Here is a 19,637-nt window from a genome sequence, read left to right on the forward strand (position 1 = left end):
CTCACAGCATGGGGCCACAGCCCACAAAATTTGCATTATCTCTCAACATGTGCCAGAGCCTCCAGCATGGGTCAAATTTCCCCCCCCCCCCACAAGAGCCACATCCTCTACACATATCCTCTGTATCATTCCTCGCCAGGAGTCAACTGGCTGGTCACGACATAGCCGCCACATCTCCAGCCAAACACGCCAAGGAGACGATCAGAAGAGTTGCCCGCTGTGACGCGAGAATTTGGCAACACTGGCAGCAGCAGACTTTGATCAGTCTGCAACACAGCTATTAGCTAGGACCACTAACTACAGTCACTGCTGCTGCTGTAGATTCTGTCTAGACAGATAAGGTCAAGAGAGAACGAGAGAAGTCGGTCTCCATAATCTCAACTTCTCCCAGCCCTTCACTGCTGACAGGAAAAATGGGAATTGCTACACTATTCATTATTGAAGAACATTCAGGGGAAACCAGTAATCCCTTAATTAATTAATCCCTTAAGGAATATCAAGTTAATAAATACGACATGCTTCTACTGGATTAATGCCCTAGCATCAGTAGCATAGGGGTGTTATCACTGCCCCTATGCTACTTCTGTCATAAATAACATTTTTAATGCTGTTTTTATTCATTCTAATGCTGCTACCACTTGTATCATCCTGAGTAGCATCTATTTGCTCAATGCCACAGCTGCTCAAGACAGGACAAAGCTTTTTAATAATTATAATTCCACTTATGCTGTGAGGTAGCTTGAAGACACGTGACAAAACCCATTAATGTCAGCTTAATGAGAAAAGATGCGAGACAAGAAACGTTTTTAAACAAAAGAAGCTTTTATGTGAGAAAAGATATACATAATGGTATCGTTCTGCAAGACATCCAAGAGAGACAGATATACTCAGTTGAAAGATTCATCAGATTCAACTCAACTCAAGAAGATAACCAGCACTAAAATATTCTTGCAGAAGGATATCCCAGCTGAAGGATATCCCAGCTGAAGGATATCCCAGCTGAAGGATATCCCAAGAGAACAGTGTCTAGACTGATACTAGAACAGTCCTTGAATCATTTTGTTTTTCCGTGATTAAACGCAACAACGATATTTTTTTTTCTTGGTCAATGAATAAAAAAGGTATTATTTACGATTTTCAGTATATGTTGGATGGATCGATTGTTAGCTCTTGGACCCTACCTTGCTAACCGTCGATTGCCTAATGTACTGACTCCCAACGAAATTTCCTCTTATCATATCTACTAGATATTTCTCTCACACTCGCACATCTCCAGGTGTGCAGCTCGCAGCAGCTGTCTGACTCCAGGTATCTATCTTCTGATAGGTGAACAGAAACATCAGATAAAAGAAACTCCAAATTTGTTTCTGCCCCGACATAGTTGTGTGTGTGTGTGTGTGTGAACTCACCTAGTTGTGCTTGAGGGGGTTAAGCTTCTGCTGTTTGGTCCCGCCTCTCAGCCGTCAATCAACATGGTGTACAGGGTCCTGAGCCTACTGGACTCTATCATATCTACACTTGAAATTGTGTATGGAGTCAGCCTACACTACACTTCTTAATGAATTCCATTTATTAACTACCCAAAACAAGTTATTTCTAATGTCTTTATGGCTAATTTGGGGACTCAATTTCCACCTGTGTCCCTTACTGCGTGTGCATGCGTCTTTGTCTACCCCTATCAATTCCTTTGAGAAATTATGTTTTATGGTAACTGCTATAATTGTTGGCTGATGCTCTCTTGGAAGGAAGTTTGGAGGGAAGACGAGGAATGTGGACGATAAAACACAGATAAAGAGTGAGTGAATCAGAGGAGAAGAATCTAAACAGTGTTTTATGACTAGCAGATTTAAAGTGTGCGAAGAAAATCATGTAGAGACTAAAATGTTCTCTCTCTCTCTCTCTCTCTCTCTCTCTCTCTCTCTCTCTCTCTCTCTCTCTCTCTCTCTCTCTCTCTCTCTCTCTCTCTCTCTCTCTCTCTGCCACCACCATGTCAGATCAGTTTATTTAGAAAAACCAAGCAGTCATTTTTTTAAACACCTTTCAAACCCCCTCCCCCCCTCTCGATCCCTACCCCCCCTACCTACCAGTGCCATAGCTTTTAGGGATTAGGGACCAATTTCCACGGCTTATATTCTTTTTATTCTTTTTTTTCTCCTAAGACTTTATCTGACAAAGTTTTAATTACGAAACTTTGCTCGTGGCTGATGCATGCACTATGTCCCCCAGAGAACACCTCAAAAAATGTATTGTAGTTTTTTTCCGAAAGGGGGGAAGAGGATGGAAGGGGACGAGGGTGGGAAGCTATTTTTTCCACTCTTCGGAATTCGAAATAAATATTCTCCCACTGTGAATGGTAGTATTCCTTGCCTCTGAGCTCCAAGGAAGAGTCACAGAGATGCAGATGTGAGTGTTTTGATACTGATTAACCTATATTACACCTGATTTTATGATAGATTAGCACACAAAGGGTTTATCATCTTGAGGTCGTCTTAAGATGACTTCAAGGCTTAGCATCCCCGCGGCCCGGTCATCGACCAGGCCTCCTTTTTTGTTACACACCCCCAGGAAGCAGCCCGTAGCAGCTGTCTAACTCCCAGGTACCTATTTACTGCTAGGTAACAGGTGCATCAGGGTGATAAAAACCCGGCCCATTTTTGTTTCCACCTCTACTGGGGATCGAACCCGGAACCTCAGGACTATGAATCCGAAGCGCTGTCCACTCAGCTGCCAGGCCCCTAGGCCCTGGTAAGGGATGAGACAGAGCAACACACACACACACAAGAGACTACATTAACATTAAAGCATTTCCAGGCCCTCTCCAGTAAGCACTTCCATGCCCACTCCAGTAACTAATTGCATACTATCATCTTGCAATATGATACGCCACAACTATTTATCGTGGTTCTATAAGTTAACCCCAATAGCTCGTTTCTTCAGCTTCCTGAAGGTAAGAGATTTCCTTGACAAACGCTACGATCCTCAACCTTAGTGACTGGCGCCTGAGGGTTGAGAACATGATAAGAGGTCACCCAAAGGTCAAGCTTTCGTGCAGGAGGGAGACGTTGCAGTGTTTCATACATAGTATTATCACCTTTTAGGTCTTTTCTATAGTTTATTCCCCATTTTACTCGTTCATCCTTCCCTTTTGTGTCTCGTTCCTTATGTTATTGGCTCCTTGCATCCTTCCTACGAACCATTCTTCTCTATTATCCATTGTTGTCTTCCCTCTTTAATATCCTTTTTATTCATCTCTTCTTCCTCCTTCTCTCTTTCCCACTTCTCCCTTTGTTTCCCTTTTTACCTTCTCCTTGTTCTCTCTCTCTCACTGGCTCCTTTCCCCCTCCTTGCATTACCAAGATAACGTAGCCAGCTCACACCTTATCTACTGACGAACGTAAATCTTGTCTTTAGGGCCCTGGTGGGTAGGATCTTAGGGACTTCCTTATCTGTAGGAAGCAAAGAGCGTTGTAGACACACTCACACGATGCGACACACTACAATGAGAAACATTCCAAGTCAATATTCCAATAGACCCCAAGAATGGCGGTAGTGTTTAGCCAGCCAAGCCAGACCTGATATTATCTTTGAATAAACCAGATATTTAATATGAAATGCAAGATTTTAAGCCCCCTTGTGAATGTACTTGTGAACTATTTCAATTCCTCATGAAAGTATTAGTGAACTGTTTAGTGAAGGGTTACTAAACGAAGGTGTAATACTACCAGACAAAACTAAGGTTGTGGAATGAATATCTTAGAGGGAGAAGAGACGCACAGAGGCACTTTAAAAGTCACATAGCAAATAAAGAAAATATCTAAGCAATCACTGTTCCACAGCCATATTATGGATATCTAAAGGAAAACACCATTAGAGAAATAAGGTGATGAAATGGAGGACCGGGTTCAAGACTCATTCTCAATGGCTGAAGAATTCGAAATTACTGCGCATGGAGTCAGGAAACAAATACTTGAACTGTACACGGCTAGATTTGAGGAACTAGTTCTGAAATCACTTTGCATACAAAGTCAAGGAGCTGAAATCACTGACTATAACATATAACAAATCACTGATAGATGAAATACCAAAAAGCTGGAAGATAGACAAATTAACATCAATAGTACAAAAGAAATCGAGACAGAGTTGCTAAACTACACCTTGTAACCATGATTTGCATGTAATGCAACTTAACTAAAACTTAAGAGAGACTTGCAGAGCATCTGGAGGAAATTGACATCATTGCAAAACAAGAACACAAATTCAGGGACGACCAGCCTGGCCTCTTATGCATGAGGTAAGCACTAGGGAAGGTCGTGTTGGCTGTTTTGGTTTTGTTAACAAATATTTCCAATTAGAGTAATTGAGTGAAGCAAGTAGACATGATCACTTAGAAAAAATTATCTATTCACTATCGAGAAAATTAAAATATAGTTTCTTCACATGAGTTATTTTTTTTTATATTGAAATACAGGTAGCTGTATTAACGAAGTTTTGGAAAATTGCTTTGAGGACTGATTGCAGGAGTAACAACTAACCCTCACTGCAATAACGAAAAACTCAAGAAATAACAAATCAATTGCATCTTCAGTCGTTAAACTAAGTAACGATTTAACACAACGTAATGATCTATTTACACTCAATTATTCGTATCTAGAGGTCCCGAACGTGTATTAATCCATTCAAACTTACCAATATGAGACAGTTATTCCACGTTAGAGGAGGAATTATTAAGGGAAAGTGCCGAGCCATTACGACTATACAGCACTTGGGAGGGGTCAGGATCAGGATTTGGGATGGGACGGGGGAAAGAATAGTGCCCAACCACTTGGACGATCGGGGGATTGAACATCGACCTGCATGAAGCGAGACCGTCGCTTTACCGTCCAGCCCAAGTGATTGGAGCTAGATCTCATTTCCTTGTAGTCATTGATAGGTAATAACCGTTAGGCAAGCACCCCATAACCCTCAAAACTTCCCTCCCTCTTCCCCCCCTTCCCCTTCACATCCATCCCACCCAATCACTCCCCCCCCCCATCTACAAATCACCTAAACACCTCCCCCCACCCACAACCCACCTTCCTTCCCTTCCCCCAAGCCCCCCATCACTCCCCCCACGACCCACCTTCCCTTCCCCACCTTACCATCCCACCCCTTCGCTACCTGGCATGTGTCTGGGCTCATCAACGTGACCTCAGGACCTTACAAGACGACCTTTTTGTTCCTCTCACCCACCTCCCACTTCCCCAACAATCCCCCACTTCCCCAACACTTCCCCCCTCCCCGCTCGTCCCCTTCTCTTCCATTGCTCCCTCCCTCAACATTCTCCCATCCCTCCCCCCCTACACAGCCCTTCCCAGATGCCCCTTCCAGACAAAGTTCACACTACCCAAATGCCGAATCATCTTTTAAAAAAAATGACTAACGCTTGTGGTCGTTTCAGAGTGATTTTTCGTCCTAATGAGGGGGGTGGGGGGGGGTGAGGGGGTGTTGGCCAGCTGACGAGCGAAACAGCCGGTCCAGAGCCAAGAGGGAAGGATTATGGAAAGGGAGACGAAGATTTTCGGAGTTGCTACGTTCGCATGGCGCCGTAGCCTTGCATTCCAAGCGACGTTTTTTTCCCGCCTGGGTTTGCAAATGGCTTGGGAAGCCTTGGTGAAGGAGAGAGGAGGTGGAGGAAGGAAGTGAAGAGGTGAAAGAGAAGGAGGATGTTGAGAATGAGGAAGAAGACGAAGAAAACGAAGATAAACAAGAGGAAGGAGGAAGAGGACGTGGGAAAGTAACATGTGCGTAAATATAAACTGATGAAAAGTAAAAGAAAAAGGAATGACAACAAGAAGCACCAGCAGGGGGTATTAATAGTAGCACTAATAGTACTAGTAACAACAGTAGATCTAGTACTATACTAGCAATAGCACTAGCAGCAACAGCATGGAAGGAAACATTACCTTGTGGTTACCAAGCCATGATTTCGTGGATCAACGTCCCCGCGGCCCGGTCTCACGTACCAGACCTGACCAAGGGAAGGACAAAGGGAACACGAGAAGGTGTGATACAAGTGTAGAAGCAAAACTGTGATAAAATAAAGCACAACGATAAAATTGGATAAAAATTTGGAAACTTGCGACAAGAGGACATTGAGATTCGAGAGAGGAATGAAAATAGTGAATAAGAGTGGGGAAAAAAAGGTCACAGGAGGATAGAAAAGAGCAAGGAAAACAATGGATTGGATACATTCTCAAAATAGCGAAACAGGACATGGAAAGAGTAATTGATGGAAGTGAAAAGGATTGGAAGTTTCTTGCCCGAAACGCATTGCGTAATAGTGGCTTTAGGCATTGTATGTACTAGCTCTATCTATATATCAATCCATTAATGTAACATCACTTGTATGTATATACCTTACCTGAATAAACATCTGAATCTGAATCTGAATCTGAAAAGACAAGAGAAAGAGAGTGATGAAAGAGAGCAGCAGGAACAAAGGGGGATATAACAGAGCAAGATAAGTAGAAGAATGGGAGAGGACAAATAAGAATAAATGGCATTAAGAGGAATTGAAAACAAGAGAGGAAAAACAAGACACAGGCATAAAACAAACAGATAAAAAAGAAAAATAATATATCTTGATATATAAATAAAATATCAACCTGGAAGGATAACGAGATAAAAATAATGAACATTTGAGGAACAAGAAGTGAACATGTCATCCATCAAGGGGCCTTCTTAACCCACGCTTCACCGAACACCGTCAGAAAGCAGCTGTTGTTAACAGTCACTCTTAAACCCTGAACTCAAATAAACCTGTTTTGATATGGTGTAGTAATTCGAACACGGTGTTTGTGTGTGTGTGTGTGTGTGTGTGTGTGTGTGTGTGTGTGTGTGTGTGTGTGTGTGTGTGTGTGTGTGTGTGTGTGTGTGTGTGTATGTGTGTGTATGTGTGAGTGTGTGCATGCGTGCGTGCATGTGTGTGTTTCCTCAGCAGTTGACAAGCATTATACGAGTTGAACGACAGTATCACCTAATGGTAGATGCTCCCGGACTGCAAGACAAACAGCACGAAAGAATCAAGTTCTGGATTACGGTACCAGAGCTAAGGGGCACGAGTTACAAGAAAAACCAAAGAATCAAAACTCAACCACCGCAAGTACAACATCTAGGTAAATACTACCTAAATGACCCCCCCAAAAAACCACTTAGGAGTTTGCGTGTAGTGTGAGGGTTTGGGAGCAAAATAACGAAGGAGACGAATTCACGAAATTCGATAATAAGAAGAAAAATAATGTTTAGTTTAGTCCTGGTAGGATGGGGCAGTTGGATGGGAATCGGGAGAAAAGCAAAGGGTGATGGGGCCATGCGTAAGGGAACGGATGAGGAATGGGGCGAGGAATAGGGGGGATGGAATGGGGATTAGCTGAGGTATGAGGTGTGTAAACAAATTAGCGTCTCTTCAATCTCTCCCTACGTTTCTCCCATTCTTCCCATTCCATACCCACTACCCTCTCTCAGTCTTCTTACTATCTCGTCTCCCTCTCCTCTCTTTTCCATCTCGACTCACAACTCCCACTCCCTCTCTCCCACACCCCTCTCTCTCCCTCCCTCTCCCACCCATTCCCCCCTCAGCACCCGCCACCTGGCCTGTTCCACGAGCCACGGGCGTGAGAATGGTCATAGTGAGATGCTCCTTGCATCTCCTGTTGCAACGAGTGCTGTTGCAACTGTTGTTGCTGTCGCTGTGGGGGGACCGTTTTTCAAGCTTCGACTGAGACTTTTGCTGTTACATTTTGATGTGGCTGTTAGTTCTGTTTGCTGCTGTTATTGCTGTATTAATTTATTAATTAAATTATTTAAAATTAAAATTAAATTTATTTAATTAATTTATTAATTAAATTAATTAAACTGTTTGCTGCTGTAATAATGTTATTGCTGTTAATGTATAAGAGAATGATGTGATTGTGAGTATATCTAATCTTATACAGTTGTATACATAATGCTGTTAATGAATAAACGAATGATGTGATTGTGAGTATATCTAATCTTATACAGTTGTATACATATATACAACTATATATACATATACAGTTGTATATATCTATAGTTGTCTATTCTGTATATACTCGTATACTCCCTAGAATATGCTGCAATTGCATATAGAAGTTGCTCAATAGATTTGTGTGCTCTGTGCATTCTCATGTGTAACTATATGTGCCAAATGGTATCGTTTAATATGTGCCTGTCTGTGTGGATATGATGAATAATGTATACATAAATTTTTACGAGGGTTCTGCAAGGAAATGAAGCAGATAGTTACTGTTGAAGATGATAGAAAGAACGGGCAGGTTCAGGCGTTGAGTCTTAAGTGATGATGAGCTCCATCAACGCAAGCTTTAACTAAGCTTTAGAAAGCTTGACAGCCTAGATATCACCCCGAATATATATATATTGCTGAAAATGACCGAAAGGATAAGATTAATGAATCTATCTTGAGGTTATCTTGAGATGATTTCGGGGATTTTTAGTGTCCCCGCGGCCCGGTCCTCGACCAGGCCTCCACCCCCAGGAAGCAGCCCGTGACAGCTGACTAACACCCAGGTACCTATATCTAACACGAATCTTCTCAATATTTCTCTTGTTTTATCTTCACTGTCGAGGCTAGTTGTAAAATTAACTCTCCAAAACTCATTTTCACACTTTATTAATGGTCTGACACCTAGAAGCGTTTAGCAAGATACTTCTTACATTTTCAAAGACAATTTTACATACTGTCAATGATTATATTCGCTTGGGGTGAGGTGATCCAAAACATTGAGGTGATTGATATAATAAAAACACACACACATTATATATATATATGTATATATATATATATATATATATATATATATATATATATATATATATATATATATATATATATATATATATATATATATTATACCATCTTTTATGTAATTAAATTGTGAAGAATATATTTAACCCATGACAGTATCAAGAGAGCGATGTTATATCCAACACTCATGATGGATATGACCACATATAACTGAAATATTACGTGCGGAACTTCTTGTGCGTGTTGAGTGAGTGAGGAAAGAGGCACGCATGTGTGTTTTACCGCAGCCAGTTTGGCAGTGATTGAGAGTTTAGGGCTTTGGTGTGCGTGTGTGTGTGTACTCACCTATTGCGTATCTCCCATGTATGTGTATGTGCATGTGTGTGTGTGTGTGTGTGTGTGTGTGTGTGTGTGTGTGTGTGTGTGTGTGTGTGTGTGTGTGTGTGTGTGTGTGTGCGTGTGTGTGCGTGTGTATGTGTGTGTGAATTCACCTAGTTGTATTCACCTAGTTGTGCTTGTGGAGGTTGAGCTCTGCTCTTTAGTCTCTCTTCTCAACTGTCAATCAACTGTTACTAACTACTAATTTAGTCCCCCCCCCCCTCACACACACAGAAAGCAGCCCGTAACAGCTGTCTAACTCGTAGTTTCCTATTTACTGCTAGGTAACAGGTGCATCAGGGTGAAAGAAACTCTCCCCATTTTTGTTTCTCGCCGGCGCTGGGAATCGAATCCGGGCCACGGGATTACGTGTCCAGCGTGCTATCCACACAACCACCGGCACCTCTGTGTGTGAGTGTGTGTGTTTTTACCTTTTTGCACTCAAAAATTTGTGCCTACGGAATCAAGCTATAGCTCTTGGACCACATCTTTCCTGTCGCCTTATTGCAATGACGGCTCACTAATTTACCAATCATATCTGCTTTTTGAAAATTTTAGCATGGTTTCTAAACTTTATTTTTCTAAATATTCCCTAATACAATTTTCTCCAGGATTGAAAATTCCATTTTAGTCGCCAAAAAAGGCAGAGAGACCCTAGGTGGAAAAAGGCAGAGAGACCCTAGGTGGAAAAAGGCAGAGAGACCCTAGGTGGAAAAAGGCAGAGAGACCCTAGGTGGAAAAAGGCAGAGAGACCCTAGGTGGAAAAAGGCAGAGAGACCCTAGGTGGAAAAAGGCAGAGAGACCCTAGGTGGAAAAAGGCAGAGAGACCCTAGGTGGATATTTGGAATAAAATACAAACTGCTGTCACAAGTAATGGCTTACTGGGGCCTCGTAGCCTGGTGGATAGCGCGCAGGACTTGTAATTCTGTGGCGCGGGTTCGATTCCCGCACGAGGCAGAAACAAATGGGCAAAGTTTCTTTCACCCCGAATGCCCCTGTTACCTAGCAGTAAATAGGTACCTGGGAGTTAGTCAGCTGTCACGGGCTGCTTCCTGGGGGTGGAGGCCTGGTCGAGGACCGGGCCGCGGGGACACTAAAGCCCCGAAATCATCTCAAGGTAACCTCAAGGTAGGTACTGACAGGTATTTCAAGTCCCAATGTTTGATCTATGATGCAGCTCTGTGTTTCAAGTGATTTTGATCCGGGATTGACCCAGTAGCTATTGAGGAAGAATGCTGAGAGTTTGTGAAATTTATATAACTTCATGGTATAATTTGTGTATATTCACAAATTCACTATTCACAATATGATGATAAGACTATTCACAATAGCCTTATAATCATCGGGATTATGTGATTTAAATTGTATGAACATCTCTGGCTCTGCTCTAATGATTTAAGACACTTTTTTTCCCCTAATTTGTCACTTTTCGAATTATGAGGTAAATGTTCTTCACTTAATGTTAAAAATATTCGGATGATTTAGACTGCTATACACATTTTATTTCAGTCATTATTGTAATGATTTTGATTAGTAGTTATGAATACAGTTCGTAAATGTGTAATCTGAATCAGTGTGTTTCTCAAACTTCCACCATACCCTCCTGTTTTATATATATGTATTGTGAGCATTTACTCTATTTTCACTCTTTCAATCCAATAAGTTTTTCATACATCATCTCCCCCTTCTCTTTTCTAGCAACATCAGGTCTATTTCTTTTATTCGTACTTTTTCCCCATCCCTTGCAGTTCTGGTCAGTCTCTCGTCTGTAGACTTTTGAACCTTTTCGAGTTTATTATTTTTTTGACGGGAGTTCCACGACCGAGATCCATACTCTAGTCTCGCATTTACTCCAGATTGATGTTCTGACTTTTCCCATAGTAGAATGTGGTGATGTTATCTAATATATTAGTGCCTCCTGTGATGGACTTTGTGTAATGTCCACTCCCAGGTCTTCTTTTCGAGTTGTAATTAGGGAGAAAAATTTCCTTCAACGTGTTCCGACGTCTTGGTCTTTTGTCAATTAGTCTTCTTTCATCACCTTACACTTTGTAATGTTGAAATCCAGATGCCATTTCTAGGATCAAATCTGGCGCTTGACTACGTAATGTCGGATAATTTTACAGTTCTCTTCTCTCATGTCTTTTCATTAATTTTGCATCTTCTGCAAACATTAACTCTTAGGACTTAGCTCCTGTTGAGAGGTCATTAATATGTCTGTATTTGTGTGTATATGCGTGGGTGTATATTTGTGTGGGAGTGTGTATCAGTGTGTATGTGTATGGGTATATGAATATTTGAGATCGTGACGAATGGTAATATATAAATAAAAAATATATAACAAAAGGGATTTGATAGTTAATTTTTGAGATAGAGAGAGAAGTCAGGTCGGCGCTATTACTCTTTAAAATTCACTGCCTCTGGGTCTCTCTCTCTCTCTCTCTCTCCCTCTCTCTCTCTCTCTCTCTCTCTCTCTCTCTCTCTCTCTCTCTCTCTCTCTCTCTCTCTCTCTCTCCCTCTCACTCCTGATAAATTAGGCGTACTCTCACTTTGTTTTCCCATCTTTTTTCTTCCCTCTCACTTCTCACGCAACGCACGACTCTGCAGAAAATGAGGAGAGATGATCTTCCCAAATAGAGAGATAAGGATAGAAATTAATGCTCCGTAAGATAAGTGTGTGGCTGGATATGTAGTTTTATGTATTTTTTGTGTTTTTAGTTTGAAGTTCTTTGTTTGAAGTTCTTGTTTTATTAGTTTTTTATTTCATTATTTTTTTCGTTTAGTGTGTTTGCTACTTTCATTGTAGATTTTTGCTTTTTTTGTTTTTGAATTTAACTTGTAATGCCTTGATTCACGTACACAAATCAGGTCAGTGAAATTAAACTTTCTGAAGCGCTACAAACTGTGCTTTTTCAATCTATTAAGTCCTTTATCTAAAAAAAAAAACAATTCCTGAAGGTTTATAATATTGGTAATTTTAAAATCCTACAGTTAATATTTATTTCTTAACCTCAAATTCATTTCTTATTCTTTATCTTGAACTCTGTTCTTATTAATACGTGATTTTAAACTCTGTTCTCAATCATTCTTAATCTGAAACGCGTCTCTTAATTTTCAATCTTATACTCAACTCAGTAAAAGTCTTAATATACAAAATAATTTCTTAATCATTCTTAATCTGAGACACAGTTTCTAATTACTAATCTGGCCTGAACAACATTTTTATTTGATATATTTAATGTTACACAAACGTACTATTCATCACAATATAATCCATTCATCACAATATAATCCATTCATCACAATACAATCCATTCATGACAAACACTTTAATTCATCACAAACACTATAATCCTGGCCTTCAAGTTAACCTGTCAACTCTGTCTTAACTAGAGTTGACAGTACAAACTTGTCAATTAATTTTTTTTATGCACCTGTCGTTTTAAAGTCTTTGGTGTAGAGGAATGTAAAACATGGATCATTATATATGCTAAACAGGGCAAAGTTAACAGTGATTTCTACGTGTGAGGCGTCAGTTTAGTCATTATAATTTGCCCTTTCTAGTTAGTTTATGTTATCTCTCTCTTTCGCTGTATATATATATATATATATATATATATATATATATATATATATATATATATATATATATATATATATATATATATATATATATATATATATATATATATATATATATGTTTGTTACCATGGCCAATGCTGCGACGCTCGTAACTTCAACTGTGTGTTTAAGAATAAACTCACCTGTGCACTGATTACCACCTGTAAATATGTCCTAATTAAATGTACAATTTATTGGTCGAAATTAACTACCGTTGAAAATCCAGTATATTCCTTTACGTTCATAAATTGCTCGTTTCTAGACCAAGTGCAGTCTTGAGTATATAATCTGATCTCATCTTTATCTATCATAGACAGTATAGGATACTATTAAGTATGTTTATCCCTACTGAAGATCAAGGATATCTCTCCCTGGTTTCATTGATTCTCATCACTGTTACCTTTCACTTGACAACATTCAGAGATAAACATAGAAGAATGAAACCATAATCGCTTTTATTAATTGCTGTTACATGGACAGGGAACCCCTGTTATCTTCACCAATTGTTCCTAATTGTAATGAAAGATGGCATTGTTAAACGAGAGAGAGAATTTTCAAATCTAAATCAACGAGGGCTCTGTAATTAATTAACTAGAATTAGGGCAAGATGTACGTGTATGATAATTACTGTAATATCAGGTGGTTAATTAGAAATTACATTAATTAGAAATCATTTTTTGCGTCGATTTTGACGTGAAACAAATATAATACAAGAACTTTTGTTCAGGTTTATTGAATTTGATCTCGGATATTGCGGCTGATTTTGTTATTATGTCTTTTACGAACACTTTGATTATTATTAATTGTATAATCGTGATTTCTTTTTTACACATTCACTAGTTGTAGCTTTTTGTAGTTGTTGTAAGCTACACCTGCACGTCTGTTGTTGTTGTTGCAAGTGTAGCCTGCAAGGGCAGGTGTGTTGATTCACTACACAATGACAAGGCACAACCATGTTGCAAGGCTATACTTAAAAAAAATACGACCTATCAGGATGATTTAAATGAGTAATATGTTTTGAGATACAAAGGAAAAATCTGATGGTTTACGCGTGTAGAAAAAGGTAGATTTCAGATTTTTACCGTGTCAAAAAAAATCCTTCAAATGTTACATTTATTATATCACACTGGAACTGGTTCTTTCGATCTGACACTGAAAGAAATGTCATCATTTTACCTATGAAACTGTAAGCTCTTGGTCTTTTTTTAAACTAAAGTTTACGTGTGAGCCATTTTTTTTAATAAGTTATATATTTCAGTACATGAATTAAAATGAAAAAAAATATTTAGAAAATATTCAACAGTATTTAGAACTGTTGATGCGTTTTATACAACTGTATTAACTTAAGGAGTTTTAATTATAAAATATATATTGCATTATTACCTAAATAAGCCATTTACATGACATTTAATGTAGAGTAAATGTAGAGTTGTTTATTAATGTATTGTATTTTTGTAATAGTTTGCAGCTCCTTATTAATTTTTTTTTATAAATTGTTTCATTATTATGTATTACAGCTGGTTTTCTGAGAAATATATCAAACATATAAGAACGTTTTATCTCGTGTACTAATCTAACGAGTTTCAATCTAACTCCTTTTTCACCATTCAACGTGAGTCTTGCAGGTGATGAGTCACAATAACGTGGCTAAAGTAAGTCGACCAGACCACACACTACAAGGTGAAGGGACGACGACGTTTTGGTCCGTCCTGGACCATTCTCAAGTCGAATGTGTTCGACATGAGAATGGTCCAGGACGGACTGAAACGTCGTTGTCCCTTCACCTTCTAGTGTGTGGTCTGGTCAACGTGAGTCTTGTCTAATATTATGCGTTGTAGGCTTAAAGGCTTAAATATGCGTTGCATATTTAAGCCTTGTCATATCCAGTGAATTTATATTTTCTACTTCAATTTAGGTTTTTTACTTGTGTGTGTATTTTAGACTCTCGCTTTAAACATCCCGATGGGATGTAACTATTATATTACGTGTAAAGATAAAGTTTAATATTTCCTTTACTAGATATATGAAAGATTTTGCAGCACAAATGCTATTCATTTTGCATATATGCATTGTACACTGTATCACCTACATGAGGGATCCTTTTCTAACAACACAATGAATTTGATCTCTCAAAATTGGCGGCTTAATTGTAATTGAATTGGCAACGTGCCCTTGCCGCTTGTAATTAAAGACATTGGAGTAAGCAGAACTGTTTGTTGTACAAAGAAATCACATTCAAGTGATGTATCAATGAGGAAATGACGAGATATGAGGAGGATTATAACCTAATTTTCCAAATGGCTTGTAGTGTCTCAGGAAGAATTTGTAGAAAGAGAAAGCTCTCAGCCTACTAAAAGGAGTCTGAAAGTATCTTTTTCTGCAGCCACTTATGTATATAAAACAGTGACTGCTTCGTATACTTTTACAAAGTTTACAAAATGCATTCGCAACTATATGCATTTTGTCTATGTTTTCTATCGTATGCATTTGCATTTGATAGAATAGGTTGATAGGAATGTATTTAGAGAGTAAAGAATTCAAAGGTGGTTGTTAAAAGGTAGGGAAGTAAATAGTGTGTTATATGACTGGGTAAGTAGAAAGGTAGATTGAAATGTAGGTAGATTTTAAGACTTCTAACTTTACCTACCTCAAGATTTTTGCCTTGACGGTCCACGCGTTCTGTTCCTCAATATATTCCCAGATACTAAATTCCAAAAACTGTCCAGTTTAAATAAAATACTGTTCCACTGTTTCTCTTCCATGCATGTTTCTCCTGCCATTTGGCCCAAGGTTTCGCATTTCTGTTTTGCCTCTCTTTCCGACTCATTCGAATAATTCATCTAATAATAATTGGTGAATTATTAGAGTAGTAATTTAGTATCTTATTATTTGTTCTCTTCGTCCCCATTCATATTTCCGCTTCTCGCTAAATCCAGCTGTTTTTAATCATCGTCTTTCTTCCAACTCCATCCTTCCCGTTACCTTGGATCTGAAGAATGGCACTTGACCACCTTGAACCATGCCCCAGACGCAATCTCCAACCTTCAACTCCTGCTTGAACATCTTCTTTTTTTCGCCTGTGTCCATCTTCACAGCGACCCACGCGTTCTCCTGTTGGAAAGGTCATCCCTCTCCTACGTGAGAAAGTGGAAGGCCTTGTGTGGTCCCATAGTGGGAATTTTTGGTGTGCACAGAAGAGTTACTCGTCCTCTGGCAAGCTCGTGTGCAACAGCATCTGCGTGTAAAGGCGTCTTGTAACATCTGAATAAATGTTGTACACGAAAACCCACACGCAAAAATACTTCTATTTGGTCTTGACCCAAATGTTTGTGCGTTGAATGCTCCCAGATGCGCGTTTAGATCCGAATGTTTATGGTATTATTTAATAAGCATTATTCATGGATTGAAATGGGCGTGGAAAATTTTCATAATATTTTTAACACAATGCGTTCTGAGAAATTTTGTTCAGTGAGAATCTACAAGGTCTTCTCTGAATACTCTTTATTTTCTTCTTCGAGGCTATGGGTCTTTACAATTGCACCAGAAGTGGTACCCATATTATTATTATTATATATATATATATATATATATATATATATATATATATATATATATATATATATATATATATATATATATATGTCGTACCTAATAGCCAGAATGCACTTCTCAGCCTACTATGCAAGGCCCGATTTGCCTAATAAGCCAAGTTTTCCTGAATTAATATATTTTTTCTAATTTTTTTCTTATGAAATGATAAAGCTACTCATTTCATTATGTATGAGGTCAATTTTTTTTATTTGAGTTAAAATTAACGTAAATATATGACCGAACCTAACCAACCCTACCTAACCTAACCTAACCTATCTCTATCAGTTAGGTTAGGTTAGGTAGCAGAAAAAGTTAGGTTAGGTTAGGTTAGGTAGGTTAGGTAGTCGAAAAAACATTAATTCATGAAAACTTGGCTTATTAGGCAAATCGGGCCTTGCATTGTAGGCTGAAAAGTGAGTTCTGGCTACTAGGTACGACATATATATATATATATATATATATATATATATATATATATATATATATATATATATATATATATATATATATATATATATATATAATAATAATAATAATACTGGTTTCTTGGATCACTTTTAAAAATATTATGAATCTTACGTGCATTTTCTTTATTTGCATTCTACCTCATTTACCAATTCATGATGATATTCCCATCCCACAAATCAACTTCTGCACCTCATATAACCAGAACCGAAAACAAATTTGGAAATACGAAAATCTGAGTGAAAGTAGTGAGTCTGCCAGCCACTCGGCCATGACCCGAGCCTTCTATAGCATTAATGGAATTTAAATGAAGATTCTATGACTTTGGCATACCTCTTCAGCGTGTTTGAGGAATTGGTAATGTGTATTGTGTATGGTCTGTGTGTGTGTGTGTGAGGAGAGAGAGAGAGAGAGAGAGAGAGAGAGAGAGAGAGAGAGAGAGAGAGAGAGAGAGAGAGAGAGAGAGAGAGAGAGAGAGAGAGAGAGAGAGCAGGGGAAGTGATAATAGCAGAGGTCGGAGAACGTGCGCTGTTGAGAGTATCTTCAGAAAGTATTTGACATGCATGGCCTTCGGAGCCGTTAGTGGGGGGTTGGGGGGGGAGGCTGAAGGAGGAACAGGATGGAGAAACGTTAGTAGAGGAGACAGCAGGAGAATCACAAGGTTAGAGAGAAGGTATAGAGACAATAATTAGAAGACTATGAGTGAGACTTGGAAATAAAGAGGAAAGAGGAGTAAAAAATGAAATCCACATATAAAATAACGATATGCAACAAAGGGAAAGTACCGCATGTGTGCAGTAAAAGTATGCAAATTACTGATTACAGTGCAACAACGGTATGCAAATTAGGGAAAAAATGATGGAATAACAGTACACAAGTTAAAGGAAATACCTTGTGTTACACTTGACACAAACTAACCTTTAGAAACTGGTTTGATAAACTCGTTGAGAATTTCATTTGGAAAACTTACAATACTTGAGGCAAACAATCAGATATTTTTAGGGTAAATATCAATTGGCTGATGTGGGAGGGGAACGTGGGAGAAGTTATAACTCTGTTATTGAACCTACCGTGGGAGTTGTGGCTTATTGCATGTAAGACTTCATTGAGAGTAATGCAATGGATTAAAATGCACGTTTTTGCATTTAACACATTAGAGAGATAATAGCTCCTGTGAAGGGACGTAGCAATATTAATAGGTTTATGAAGTAGTAAATTATTATTGTAGCAGAATGTTCATTGGTAAGATTAGATCCAGAATTCTTAGTTATATTAAATTGATGGAGAAGAGTTGGATGAGAGCCTTTACGAGTTCTATTTCGACCTTACACAATATATGAAGATGGTTTCAACAACATTACCAATGTCAGAAGCATGGTTTTAGAAAGTAACCCAAGCTTTAAAGTGTGTTTTTTACTTATTTTACACTTCGACTACACCTTCCCAACTTTCTTTCGTACTCTCACTCCTTCCCATAGTTTCTTATTTTCCATCAGTTCCTACTTTCCATGCCCTTATTACTTCCTCTCTTTCCTTACTCTACTGTCCTATCCTTCTAACACTGGGTCGCAATCTGCAATATCCAGTTCTCACCTGCAATGTTCCCACGCACGAATGATGTTGCAAGCAGTCAAGTGCTTTGCGGATGTTGCAATTGTCGAGCAGGTGTGCTGTAGTCATGGCCAAGGATCGTTGCAAAACCCAAATTAACTGAATTATAAAACTGCTTATGATTAACGTAATCTCTCCACTACACTAATTATTCTTGTCGCATCTTTTGTTTGTTCGCTCTGTGTACCCTTTCTGTTCTATATTTTCATATCATTATATGTCTGCCTCTATTTTAGTCAATAATTGATGTCCTAAATATATATACATCAACACTACCACTACCACATACATCAGCATCACCGATCACAATCGACTTGAGAATGGTCCAGGACGGACCGAAACGTCGTCGTCCCTTCACCTTCTAGTGTGTGGTCTGGTTAACATCAATCACCACCACCACCAAAACCACCACAACCAATCCTTAACCTCAGTAGCAGATGAACAACAAAAAGGAACTTAAACTACGTCTTTTGCCCCTGTATTCCTTCGTGACCTACATTGACCTCTCACCGGGAGGAGGAGAGGAGGAAGATGGGGAGGAAGGAGGAAGAGAGAGGAGGAGGAAGAAAGAGGAGGAAAGAGTAAGACGAGGAAACAGGGTAGAGAGTAAGGCAAAAGAGGAAGAGAGGAATAAAAAAGGTGAAGGGAGGAAGGAAGAGGAAGAAGGAGAAATGAGAAAGAGAAAGCAGGAGGACGAGAAGGAAGAGGAAGAAGAAGGAGGAGGAGGGAGGAAGAAGAAAAGCGAATAAGAAAAAGAGACGGAGGATGATAAAGTGGAGAAAGGGTTTGAACATGGAATAGTAAAGAAACAGGTAAAACAAGATGGGAGAGAAGCCTACGAGTAAATGGAGTGGAAGAGGAGATGGATAAGAAGGAGAGATGGGTCTCCAAGGAACAGGAAAAGAGGTAACGGAGATATAGAACGGCGGGAAAGTTACCCAAGAGGCAAACAAATGTAAAGAAATATAAGAACTGAGCAGTGGAAGCCGCAACGGAAGAGAAGAAATAGGAAACAAAATACAAAAAAGGGTTGAATGAATTAAGGAATTTAAGGCAGGAACAAATAAGGAAGCATGGAAGCACAAGAAATATTATCGAACGAAAAGAGAACATAAGAGATATAGACAAGAAGATAGGAGACCCAAA

At 39.0% G+C, this 19,637-nt stretch overlaps 1 protein-coding gene across 1 annotated transcript; it reads left to right on the forward strand.

Moving 5' to 3' along the window:
* The first annotated feature begins 18,928 nt into the window (after positions 1 to 18,928).
* LOC138364700 (high mobility group nucleosome-binding domain-containing protein 5-like) lies at positions 18,929 to 19,240 on the forward strand. The gene has a single exon (XM_069324682.1). The coding sequence runs from the start codon at positions 18,929 to 18,931 to the stop codon at positions 19,238 to 19,240; it is 312 nt and encodes a 103-aa protein (XP_069180783.1).
* The last annotated feature ends 397 nt before the right edge of the window (positions 19,241 to 19,637 follow it).

Source organism: Procambarus clarkii, chromosome 14 (assembly GCF_040958095.1).
Source record: "Procambarus clarkii isolate CNS0578487 chromosome 14, FALCON_Pclarkii_2.0, whole genome shotgun sequence".
Classification (NCBI taxonomy): domain Eukaryota; kingdom Metazoa; phylum Arthropoda; class Malacostraca; order Decapoda; family Cambaridae; genus Procambarus; species Procambarus clarkii.

What these genes read in the sequence shown, in the direction of transcription:
- LOC138364700 (XM_069324682.1), top strand. Translation starts at nt 18,929, where the DNA reads ATGAACAACAAAAAGGAACTTAAACTACGTCTTTTGCCCCTGTATTCC.